The 12,274-nt window shown below is 52.4% G+C and overlaps 1 protein-coding gene across 2 annotated transcripts in view; it reads right to left on the bottom strand.

Moving 5' to 3' along the window:
* The window catches only part of SVOP (SV2 related protein), a 39,450-nt gene that overhangs the window by 25,231 nt on the left and 1,945 nt on the right, over window positions 1–12,274 (bottom strand). Inside the window, exons 1-3 of one of the 2 annotated variants that reach the window (XM_068163340.1) lie at window positions 10,780–11,348; window positions 3,714–3,874; window positions 1,127–1,212 (exon numbers count right to left, since the gene is read on the bottom strand). In XM_068163340.1, the coding sequence (XP_068019441.1) occupies window positions 1,127–1,212; window positions 3,714–3,874; window positions 10,780–10,814 (282 nt within the window). In that variant the 5' untranslated portion in view covers window positions 10,815–11,348. Of the gene's footprint in view, window positions 1–1,126; window positions 1,213–3,713; window positions 3,875–10,779; window positions 11,349–12,274 lie in introns of those variants that run through there. The other variant, XM_068163341.1, reaches the window with a different exon arrangement.

Below are 12,274 nucleotides of genomic sequence, written 5' to 3'. Positions count from 1 at the left end.
CTTCAGATCCTGGAAGGCCACAATGAGGTCACCTGGGAGCCTTCTCTTCTCCAGACTGAACAGCCCCAACTCCTTCAGTCTGTCCACATAGGAGAGGTGCTCCAGCCCTCTGCTCATCCTCCTGGCCCTTCTCTGGACACCTTCCAGCACCTCCAGATCCCTCTTGCCATAGGGGCTCCAGAACTGGAGGCAGTACTCCAGGTGGGGTCTCCCCAGAGCTGAGCAGAGGGGGAGAATCACCTCCCTTGCCCTGCTGGCCACACTTCTCCTGCTGCAGCCCAGGCTCTGATTGGCTTTGTGGGCTGCAAGTGCACACTGAGAGCTCCTGGTGAGCTTCTCCTCCCCCAGCACCCCCAAGTCTCTCTCCTCAGGGCTGCTTTCCAGCCAGTCCCTGCCCAGCCTGGATTTGTGCCTGGGGTTGCCTCCACCCAGCTGCAGGACCCTGCCCTTGGTCTTGTTGAAGCTCCTGAGGTTGGCTTGTGCCCACCTCTCCAGCCTGTCCAGGTACCTCTGGATGGATCCCTTCCCTCCAGCTGTCTGCTGCACCACACAGCTTGGTGTCATCAGCAAACCTGCTGAGGGTGCACTCAGTGCCACTGCCCATGGCACCCACAGAGATGTTGAACAAGCCTGGTCATCATCCCCCCCAAATATACCCAGTGGATGAGAGAGAGCAGCAGAGTGAAAGCAAAGCCTGTCTTTCTGTGCTGGATGTCAGGGTCTGCACTGGAAGTACCCAGCTGCCATTCACCTGAAACTGAGTCTGCCATAATATTGATTAATACAGAAAGCAGAGATTATGGGATGGATGTGGCAAAACCACCTCATGAACAACTGAGCTCTGCCCCTGGAGGAGCAGTGCCCTTTCTATTCCAAACAAGCACTTGAGGCAGGGAAGCAGAATGATTTGTGAGAAGCTCAAAGCCAGGGAAACCAATTCATTAGCCACCCCCCAGCCCCCCTCCCCCCAACAACTATGAGTTTAGAATGCCAAGTCAAATTCCTTCTTCACTGGACAGTTCTCTCTTTGGAGACTTGTTTTGGGGAGAGAATGGCTCCATTCTCTGGAACCACTCAGCTTCTCTACCTGGTGAGCATGCAGGTGGACCCTGATACAATTACTTGCCCAGGCCAATCCAGTAATAATGGAGAGCTTCCACTGGAACTTTCCAAAGCCAATGGCTTCCACTGCATCTTCCACCATGAAAGTATCTAGAAAAGAAAGGAATTCCAGTCCAGAAGTTTGCTCTTTTCTGGTAAGATCCATCCCTGGAGACAACATTTGCTGTGAGTGCAAGCACTTAGTAACTGAGATCTGAACTAATCTAACAGAGAGCTGCTCTGCTTTCACACAGCCCCTGCTCAGGGAAATCTCTGTCTCCTTTGGGAGCTGTGCTAAAGCCATCACAGTCCTAAATATTCCTCAAGTGCTTCATTCACAGATCACAGAATCACAGCCTGGTAGGGGCAGGAAGGGACCTCTGGAGATCAGCCAGTCCAAGCCCCCTGCCAAGGCAGGGGCACCTAGAGAAGGTCACACAGGAACATGTCCAGGTAGGTTTGGAATGTCTGCAGAGATGGAGACTCCACCACCTCTCTGGGCAGCCTGCTCCAGGGCTCCAGCACCCTTACATTCAAGAAGTTCCTCCTCATGTTGGGATGGAGCTTCTGATGTTCCACTTTGTGCCTGTTAGCCCTTGTCCTGTCCCTGGGCACCACTGACAAAAGCCTGGTGCCATCCTCCTGCCACCCACCCTTGAAGTATTGATCAGCATTGATCAGATCCCCCCTCAGGATGCTCCCTTCCAGCCTAAAAAGCCCCAATTCTCTCAGTCTCTCCTCCTCACAGAGGTGGTCCAGTGCCCTCAGCATCTCGGCAGCCCTTGGTTGTACCCTCTCCAGCAAGTCCCTGACCTTCTTGAACCAGGAAGCCCAGAACTCCCAGAACTGGACCCACGAGTCCAGATGTGGCCTCACCAGAGCAGAGTAAAGGAGGAGGACCTCACTTGACATGCTGGCCACACTCTTCTGGATGCACCCCAGGATGCCAATGGCCTTTTGGGCCACAAGGGCACGTTGCTGGCTCCATGGCCATCCTGCTGTCCACCAGAACTTCCAGGTTCTTCCACCCAGAGCTGCTCCCCAAAAGATTCACATAGTACCAGTGACTCCAGCACATGTTCAACCTACTGGGAGTGACTCCACCAACCTCTGAACTGCAGCTTCCTCTGGGGGGAGGTGCATGAGCTGCTCACCGCAGCAACCCTGTGCAAGTGTTGGGAGCTGCAGAAGAATCTTCTGCTGCACAGAGTCAAACTGTAATTACTGGAATCAAGAATCTGTTCCAAGACACACATATCCTCCAACATGCTCTTGTTGAAGCTGCTGATGGTTCCTGTTTTCCCACACACTGCCATGACCTCATTACTTCGTTCTGGCTGAAGATAGCTCGGATTCCTCTGCTCCAGAGCAAGATGGGATAGGCAGCACACACACACACACAAAAATGCATTTGGATAGTCAAACTGTTGAAATCAATTTTAAGCCTCCAAGTTTTAACACTTTCAGCAGTTTTAAGGGTAGCTTGGCCACAACAAAGCTTCATCCAGCTAAGAGCTGGCCAAGAGTGAGGTGGGAGGTGGTAACACGCAATAGGACAGGAGGGAATGGCCTCGAGTTGCCCCAGGGGAGGTTTAGGTTGGACAGCAGAAGAAAATTCCTCACTGAAAGGCTTCTCAAAGGCTGGAACAGGCTGCCCAGGGAGGTGGTTGAACCCCCATCCCTGCAGGGCTTTCAAAGAGGCAGAGATGTGGTGCTGAGGGCTATGGTTTAGCAGCAGCCTCGGCAGAGCTAGAGAATGGTTGGGCTGGAGGAGCCTCAAGGGCTTGGCCCAATCCAAATGATCCTGTGATGCCTCACAGAGCAAAAGGCAAAACCATAAACCAAAAGGAAATCAAGCAAAATCTGACACAAGGAAGCAGAGATGCCACAAGAGCTCAGCTGGTGACTTCAACCCAGATACCTGCAGTGCTGGCACCAAAGCTCAGCACACTGACTTCTTTGGGAGATGTGCCAACTGACATTCTACAGATCTCTGAGGGTCTGACCCTCACTGGTGTGCTCTGAGGAAAGCAGTGAGCTCACTCCATGCTCTTTTGGCTTCCTTGGTGCATCAGTATGATAATAAATCATTCCCTAGGAAAATAGTTATCCTGGCAGAAGATGTGCTAAGACAACCAACAACAACTTCTCAGTAGGGTTACCTGCAGGGCAGCCAGCACCTCCCTGCCAGGGAATGGAATGGGATGGGATATACACTCAGCCTGTACCTCTTGTCTTGTAGGCAAGGAGAAGACTGGAACACTGCAAAAGCTTCCTGCTGAGCCCTGAAGCTGAGCCACTGAGCTCTTGTAAACTTGGTGAGGTTTTAGGAGCTGTAAAGGGAACTAAATCAAACCTCCTGCAAGAGAGAGGTGGTGACAACTGGGCACACAGCTCCTTAACAAGGGCTATTGCTGGTATTATAAAAACAACCACACAAAACATCCCTCAGAGGCAACTAACCCTTGATTTTCAGGTGGAGCAATCTGCCTGGGTTATGCTTTCCTCCTTTCAACTCCTCTAAACCCAATGCACTCAGCTCGGTTGCAGCGTGACTGCCACGGAGAGGCCACACCTCCCTGCTCACAGGCAAAACCAAGCAGCCTACTCACCATCAGTTGGGTTGGCAAATTCTTTTGGCACTGGAGCTCCATCCTCGAGCTCCACAGGCTCTAGCCCTGTCTGAACCCCCTCAATCTGGATCTCATGCTCTCCCGAGATGCCATCCTCGTCCGACCTCGCGCTCTCCCCGGTGCGGCGAAACTTGACCACCCTGAGGAGACAAGAGACAAGACTGAAGACTTTGGGGGGGTCCTCTCCAGGTTGAAGCTGGGTCTGCTTGGCCTTGAAGCCCTCTTTGGTCAAACAACAGACAGGTTTCTTCCCATCCTTCTGTCCCCAGCTCACACCCACAGGGAATGCTGTGGCTTTTGTTTGTGCCTGCTTTTAGACATGGTTTATGAACTCACAGAATGCCTTAGGTTGGAAGGGGCCTCAGAGATCACCTACTCCAACCTCCCAGCCATGGGCAGGGACACCTTTCAACTACACTTGGCTGCTCAAGGCCTCATCTAACCTGGCCTTCAACACCCACAGGGAGGAGGCATTCACCACCTCCCTGGGCAGCCTATTCCAGAGTCTCACCACCCTTGTACTGAAGAACTTCTTCCTAAGCTCCAGTCTAACCCTACTCTTCCTCAGCCTCAAACCATTGCCTCTTGTCCTGTCTCTAGACACCCTCATGAAAAGTCCCTCTCCAGCCTTCTGGTAGGATCCCTTCAGCTATTGGAAGGCAGCTCTAAGCTCCTCTCCAGGCTGAACAACCCCTGCTCTGCCAGCCTCCCCTCATAGCAGAGGAGCTCCAGCCCTTGGAACTGTGGCTGCAACTGGCTTTCAAATAGCTCCAGGGTGCCCTGGGACAAAAAAGGATGCTTAGTGGGGTGACTAAAAACATGCAGGTTACAAAAAAATGGGGTGAAATGATTCATATTTAATGGCAATCATGTTTGGAGAGTGAATTAAACCTAGTCATGCCCTTGAATTCCAGGTGCTCTGCCCTTGGAGGAAGAGCCCCAACTCATTTGTCCACCTCTCTTCCCCATGGGTGATCTGTGTCCTGTGTCCCAGGAGAAATGGAAGCCCTGGAACCTGACAGGTTTTCAAACATCAATTAAAAGGAGTCACAGAATAATACAATGAAATGACTGATATATCATGAGGATGATTCATAAATTCATTGCTAGGGTTGGAAGGGACCTTACCAGGCTGGACAGATGGGCAGAGTCCAAGGGCATGAGATTGAACACATCCAAGTGCCAGGTTCTGCACATTGGCCACAACAACCCCAGGCAGTGCTACAGGCTGGGGGCAGAGTGGCTGAGAGCAGCCAGGCAGAGAGGGACCTGGGGGTGCTGGTTGATGGTAGGCTGAACATGAGCCTGCAGTGTGCCCAGGCAGCCAAGAGGGCCAAGGGCATCCTGGCCTGCATCAGGAACAGTGTGGCCAGCAGGAGCAGGGAGGTCATTCTGCCCTGTGCTCAGCACTGGTTAGGCCACACCTTGAGTCCTGTGTCCAGTTCTGGACCCCTCAGCTTAGGAAAGATGTTGAGATGCTGGAAGGTATCCAGAGAAGGGCAACAAAGCTGGGGAGGGGTTTGGAACACAGCCCTGTGAGGAGAGGCTGAGGGAGCTGGGGCTGCTTAGCCTGGAGAAGAGGAGACTCAGGGGAGACCTTCTTGCTATCTACAACTCCCTGAAGGGAGGTTGTAGACAGGCAGAGGTTGGTCTCTTCTTCCAGGCACCCAGCAGCAGAACAAGAGGACACAGTCTCATCTGTGCCAGGGGAGGTTTAGGCTGGATGTTAGGAGGAAGTTTACACAGAGAGAGAGATTGGCCATTGGGATGTGCTGCCCAGGGAGGTGGTGGAGTCACCAGCACTGGAGGTGTTTAGGAGGAGACTTGATGGGGTGCTTGGTGCCATGGTTTAGTTGTTTAGGTGGGTTGGATTGGTTGATGGGTTGGACAGGATGATCCTGAAGGTCTCTTCCAACCTGGTCTATTCTATTCTATCTAGTTCCAACCCCCTTGCCATGGGCAGGGACCCCTCCCACTAGATCAGGTTGCTCAGAGCCACATCCAGCCTGGCCTTAAGAACCTGTGGCTATGATTGCTTTCATCTCTTGTCTTCAGCTGAAGTCTTTAATATCCTCTAATTAATTAATTTATTACCTGTATTTTAAGAAACTGTTTGATGTCCAATACTTGCTTCACCTGTGCAGCTTTGCAACCTCTTAGATGAGGAGGTGGGAAGAATAAGGGAGTTAATCAAAAAGACACTTCTTTATTCCTTAAATCCAAGCCAAGGTGAAGAGTGCAGCTGCCTGCCAGTACAGCCCTGGCATAGGAGATGATGAGTGTCACATGAGAGTCATGCTCCTGGCTGCTGGTATTAAGAAGAGTGTTGGGGTGCACTCAGAACAGTGTGACCAGCAGGTCAAAAGAGGTTCTGCCCCCAGCTGCTCTGCCCTGGTGAAGTCACATCTGGAGTACTGGGACCAGTTCTGAGTATCCCCAGTTCCAGAGAGACAGCAAACTGCAGGAGAGAGCCCAGTGGAGGCTCCATAAATGCTGAAGGGCCTGGAGCATCTCTGAGAGGAGGAAAGGCTGAGAGCCCTGGGGCTGTTGAGCCTGGAGAAGAGCAGCCCCAGAGGGGATCTGAGCAGTGCTCAGCAAGAGCTAAAGGACCTGTGGGAGACAAGAGGAGGAGGCCAGACTCTCGTCAGTGGTGCCCAGTGACAGGACAAGGGGCAAAACTGGAACCCAGGAGGTTCCATCTGAACAGAAGAAACTTATTTGGTGTGAGGCTGCTGGAGGCCTGGAGCAGGCTGCCCAGAGAGGTTGTGGAGTCTCCTTCTCTGGAGAGCTTCCAAACCCACCTGGGCATTGTGATGCTGGGCAAGCTGCTGTGGGTGAACCTGCTTTAGCAGAGGGGTTGGCCTGGATGATCTCCAGAGGCCCCTTCCAGCCTCCACCCTGCTGGGATTCAGTGAATGTAAGAGATTCCTCAAGCTTCCTTCACTTGCCCTGCAACATCACTGCCACTTTTGTACCTTGGCAACTGACAATTCCCTGGGCTTCAGTGAAACATTATTAGTTTTTCAATACATCCAATTAGTCTTGCTCCTATCTCTTCTGCATTGGAACATTTCAATTCTACTCCAAAGTTCAGCAGAGAACCACTTGAGCTCCAGTGCAACCCTTCAGTTTGAGGGTCAGCAAACTCAAGCCTCAGCATGCTGGACAGCTGCAGCTGCCATGCATGTGAGGCATTCCAAAAGGTGACCTGAAAGACTCCTCCCCTTTGGCAAGCCCTCAGCTCCTGTTTTCTCTTACAAGTGCTGATGACAGAAGCAATACTTAAGAGAAAGGTGAAGGATAAATCTCCTGTAAATGGATTTTGGTCCAGTGGGGGGGACAGGAGGATGGAGGAACAGACATCTTGGTCCCCCATGGGGTTTGTTACAAAGGCAGAACAGCCAGACCACAATCTGCCACTCAGTCCAGCTCAGGATTTCACTGTGCTAGAAACAGAAAGCAGAGGGATACAGAATAGGAGCATTTTCCCCCTCACAGTCCTGCCACATATATTATTTCCCTGAGCACATCCCAGCTGGAGAATTTCACACAGTCACTGCTGATGTTCTGCCAGTGACCTGGAGAGAGAGAGAGAGAAGTACAGTGACCACTCTGTGAGGTTATCACTCATCTGCAGGACAGCAGCTCTGCAGGCTGCTCAGGTGGTTTGGGAGGAGTTTTTTCCAGGTAAAAGGGGCATTCCAACATCTCTCTGGGGCAAATATTCTTTGCACTGCTGTATAGAATCAACCAGGTTGGAAAAGACCTCAGAGACCATCAAGTCCAACCTATTACCTAACACCTCATGACTAACTAAACCATGGCTTCAAGTGCCACATCCAATCCTTCTTTGAACACCTCCAGGGATGGGGACTCCACCACCTCCCTGGGCAGCACATTCCAGTGGCTAATTACTCTTCCTGGGAAGAAAGATCATCCACTTCAACCTCCCTGCCATGAGCAGTGACACCTCTCAACTAGACTCAGTTGCTCAAGGCCTCATCCAACCTTGTCTTCAACCTCCCCTGGGGAGAAGGCATCCACAACCTCCCTGGGCAGCCTATTCCAGAGTCTCACCACCCTCATACTCTCCCTCAGCTTAAAACCATTCCCCCTTGTCCTGTCCCTGGACACCCTTATGGGAAGTCCCTTTCCCACCTTCCTGTGGAATCCTCCAGGTATTGGAGGGCAGCTATAAGGTCTCATCTTCTCCAGGCTGAACACCCCAGCTCTCACCTGGGGCAGGAAAGGCAAAGCTTTCTCTGGCCTTTATGTCTTGGCAGACAAACAAGAGAACCACAAGTTATGTTTCCTAAGACAGCACTGGAAGATCTTAGACACAAACCTTCAGACTTCTTTGAAATGAGCAGGGACATTGTACTGAGTGCAGTGAAAACTGGAGCTTCTCTCCCACCCTCCTCTGGGGTATGCTGAGGATCTTCCACTCAGGTGTAAGAGAAGAGAAACAAACCAGTGAAACTTCAGTCTGAAGTCAGGTGGAGATTCAGTTCCACTGAGAAACTCAACTTGAAATTAGGATTATGATTGGTTTTAAATCTCAAGACAACTATCCTGGTCTGAATTCTCTCTTCCTGACCCTACAGGACAAACAGAATGAGTTATTAGTCAGGGGTTCATACTGTCACTGAAGACCTAACCCTCACACCACCTGCAAGACACAGACTGTCAGCACAGAATCACCAAGGTTGGAAGAGACCTCAAAGATCACCAAGTCCAACCTGGCACCACAGACTTCATGACTAAGCCATGACACCAAGTGCCACATCCAATCCCCTCTTGAACACCTCCAGGGATGGTGACTCCACCACCTCCCTGGGCAGCACATTCCAATGGCAAATCTCTCTTGCTGGGAAGAACTTTCTCCTCACCTCCAGCCTAAACTTCCCCTGGCACAGCTTGAGACTGTGTCCTCTTGTTGTGGTGCTGCTTGCCTGGGAGAAGAGACCAACCCCCACCTGGCTACAACCTCCCTTCAGGCAGTTGTAGAGAGCAAGAAGGTCTCCCCTGAGCCTCCTCTTCTCCAGGCTAAGCAACCCCAGCTCCCTCAGCCTCTCCTCACAGGGCTGTGCTCCAGACCCCTCCCCAGCTTTGTTGCCTTTCTCTGGACACCTTCCAGCACCTCAACATCCTCCCTAAACTGAGGGGCCAAACAGGAAACAAAAAATGCATGTTTCTCACTTAGGAACCTATGAGGCAAACTGGCATCAATGAAGAAAAAAAAAACCACAAAGTGATCTTTACTGCTCCACACCTGCAAAATCCTTTCCTGGCTGAGATGTTCTCAGGGAGCTGCATTTAGTTTGCCAGGTCTCTCAGCAGTGAGTAAACCTAACTCCACCTGCATTGAGGGCTACTTGAGACCATCCTTCTGGGTTTGGGTTGAAAGCAAAGCAGCAAAAAGATTGGGAGAAATGGCCCTCATGAAAGTCAGGCCTGATGTGTTTTACTGCCAGGCTGAACTGCATCCCAGCTGTGTGTTCAAAACCACAACTGGAGTTCATCTCCATTCCCCCAGCTTATTAGGTGTGCTATGGGACAGTTTGCTCTGTCTTTGACATCAGCTCATTCCTACTTAAACCCAGCTTTAAGCATCTATCCCCTGCCTTGCAGAGTCAATGATTTATGAGTGGGAATATGTTTTGAGGCAGCTGACAGTGGAGCAGGAGGAGAAATGCACTTGTTTTTCCAAGGAAACCTTTGGCCACCAGGAACAGGAAAGGAAATCTGGGTGTTGTAAAGCACTTTTTCCACTCAGACCTCAATGACCACAGCCCAAGAGCAGGGAGTCCCCTCAGAACCAGCAGCATTTTCCCTGTGCAAGCAATGTTTGCTTCTCCACACTGTGCAGGCAGCACACAGCAGTGACCCTGGCTGCAAACACACCTCTGCTAGAAAAGGTTCTGAGCTGCAGTGGGTTGGTGCCATGGAGGAGGAAAATGCTGAGGAAGATAATGAAGAAGGTGCTGAGGATGATGATGTAGAAAACACTGAGGAAGATGGCAAGGAAGACACTGAGGAAGATGATGATGAAGACATTGAGGAAGATGCTGAGAAACATGCTGAAGAATACACTGAGGAAGGTGATAAGGAAGATAATGTGGAAGAAGCTGCTGAGGAATACACTGGAGGAAGATAATGTGGAAGAAGCTGCTGAGGAATACACTGAGGAAGGTAATGTGGAAGAAGCTGCTGAGGAATACACTGAGGAAGGTGATGAGGAAGGTGCTGAGGAAGGTAATGTGGAAGAAGCTGCTAAGGAATACACTGAGGAAGGTGATGAGGAAGATAATGTGGAAGAAGCTGCTGAGGAATACACTGAGGAAGGTGATGAGGAAGGTGCTGAGGAAGGTAATGTGGAAGAAGCTGCTGAGGAATACACTGAGGAAGGTGATGAGGAAGATAATGTGGAAGAAGCTGCTGAGGAATACACTGAGGAGGGTGATGAGGAAGGTGCTGAGGAAGGTAATGTGGAAGAAGCTGCTGAGGAATACACTGAGGAAGGTGATGAGGAAGATAATGTGGAAGCTGCTGAGGAATACACTGAGGAAGGTGCTGAGGAAGGTAATGTGGAAGAAGCTGCTGAGGCACGCAGTGAGGAAGATGCTGAGGAAGACACTGATGAAGGCACAGAGGAAGGTGCTTCCTTCCCCAGCACAGCGTTATTTACCAACGTGATCCACCTCGCCAACACCACAGCAGTAGTTTCCTCTCCAAAGCCACCTCTGGGCACTCTGGGCAGGGTTTCGTTTCACATCCCCCTCCGCTCCTGCCACCGCCAAGTTCACGCAGCGAGATAAGCACCGGGGTGAATTTATGTAACGAGTGGCTGCCTGCATGCCCCCGGGATGCTGAGGCAGGCAAGGAAAATGGCCTGCCTGCTTCCCGGGGCCTACGGCACTTCCCACCGACAATCCCCTCACCCAACCGCCGCGGCGGCCGGCACCTGCCCTCGGCGGCGGCAGCGACAGCGGCGGCGGCGGCGACAGCGGCGGCGGCAGCCCCGCTCCCTGCCCGCGCTACTCACGGCAGCTGTCTGAGCTGGAATAAATCATCCTCCATTGCCGGGCTGCGTCCGCAGGAGCTGCGCTCATCGCTCTCGCATGGTGAGGACGGCGGAGGGGCTGCGGGCGGGCTGCTGGACAGCTCCGGCGGCGGGAAGCGCTCGGCTGCCTTCCGCACGGCTCCGCTCCGCTCGGATGCGCTCGGCAGTAATCGGCTCGGCTCGGTTCGGTTCGGCTCTCCTGGGTTCCAGTTGGCTTGGCTGGGCTCGACTCAGATTGGCTGGGCTCGGCTCAGTTTGGTTGGCTGGACGTGGCTCGGCACAGCTTGGCAGCTTGGCTCGGCTCAGACGGGTTCAGCTGCGCTCAGCTCTGATCATCTTAGCTAGGCTGGGCTCAGCTTGGTTCAGTTTGGTTTGACTCTGCTCAGCTTGACTGGGCTGGACTTAGCTAGGCTAGGCTCAGTTTGGTTTGACTCTGCTCAGCTTGACTGGGCTGGACTTAGCTAGGCTAGGCTCAGCTTGGTTTGACTCTGCTCAGCTTGACTGGGCTGGACTTAGCTAGGCTAGGCTCAGCTTGGTTTGACTCTGCTCAGCTTGACGGGGCTGGACTTAGCTAGGCTAGGCTCAGTTTGGTTTGACTCTGCTCAGCTTGACGGGGCTGGACTTAGCTAGGCTAGGCTCAGTTTGGTTTGACTCTGCTCAGCTTGACTGGGCTGGACTTAGCTAGGCTAGGCTCAGCTTGGTTTGACTCTGCTCAGCTTGACTGGGCTGGACTTAGCTAGGCTAGGCTCAGCTTGGTTTGACTCTGCTCAGCTTGACGGGGCTGGACTTAGCTAGGCTAGGCTCAGTTTGGTTTGACTCTGCTCAGCTTGACGGGGCTGGACTTAGCTAGGCTAGGCTCAGTTTGGTTTGACTCTGCTCAGCTTGACGGGGCTGGACTTAGCTAGGCTAGGCTCAGTTTGGTTTGACTATGCTCAGCTTGACTGGGCTGGACTCAGCTACACTCAGCTCAGTTTGGCCCAGCTTGGCTGTGCTCAGCACACCTTGGCTCGTCCGGACTCAGCTTGGCTGGGCTCTGCTCAGCTGAGCTCTCCTCAGCTTGGTTAAATTTGGCTCAGTTTGGCCTGGCACAGCTCACCTATGCTAGGCATGGCTCAGTTCAGACACAGCTTGATTCAGTTAGGCTCATTTAATCTCAGTTTGGTTAGGCTTGGCTTGGCACAGCACAGCTCAGCTTAGTTGGCTTGCTTTAGATCAGTTAGGCTCAGCTTGGCACTGCGAGGCTGAGCTCCACAGCTCTGAAACCCCTCCAGGGATGGGGTTGCCACCACTGCCCTGGGCAGCCTGGGCCAGGCCTTGACAACCCTCAAGGGGAAGCAATTGTTCCTCATGTCCAATCTAAACCTCCCCTAGGGCAACTTGAGGCTGTTTCTCCTTGTCCTGTCTCTTGTGCCCTGGGAGACCAATCCTCACCTGCCCCCAACCTCCTTTCAGGGAGCTGTAGAGAGCAATGAGGTTC

Source organism: Melanerpes formicivorus, unplaced genomic scaffold, assembly GCF_026170545.1.
Source record: "Melanerpes formicivorus ecotype bairdi unplaced genomic scaffold, bMelFor1.0.p_v2 SCAF_72, whole genome shotgun sequence".
Lineage (NCBI taxonomy): Eukaryota > Metazoa > Chordata > Aves > Piciformes > Picidae > Melanerpes > Melanerpes formicivorus.
The sequence above is the reverse complement of the archived record's forward strand: the minus strand, read 5'-3'. Positions and strand labels throughout refer to the sequence as shown.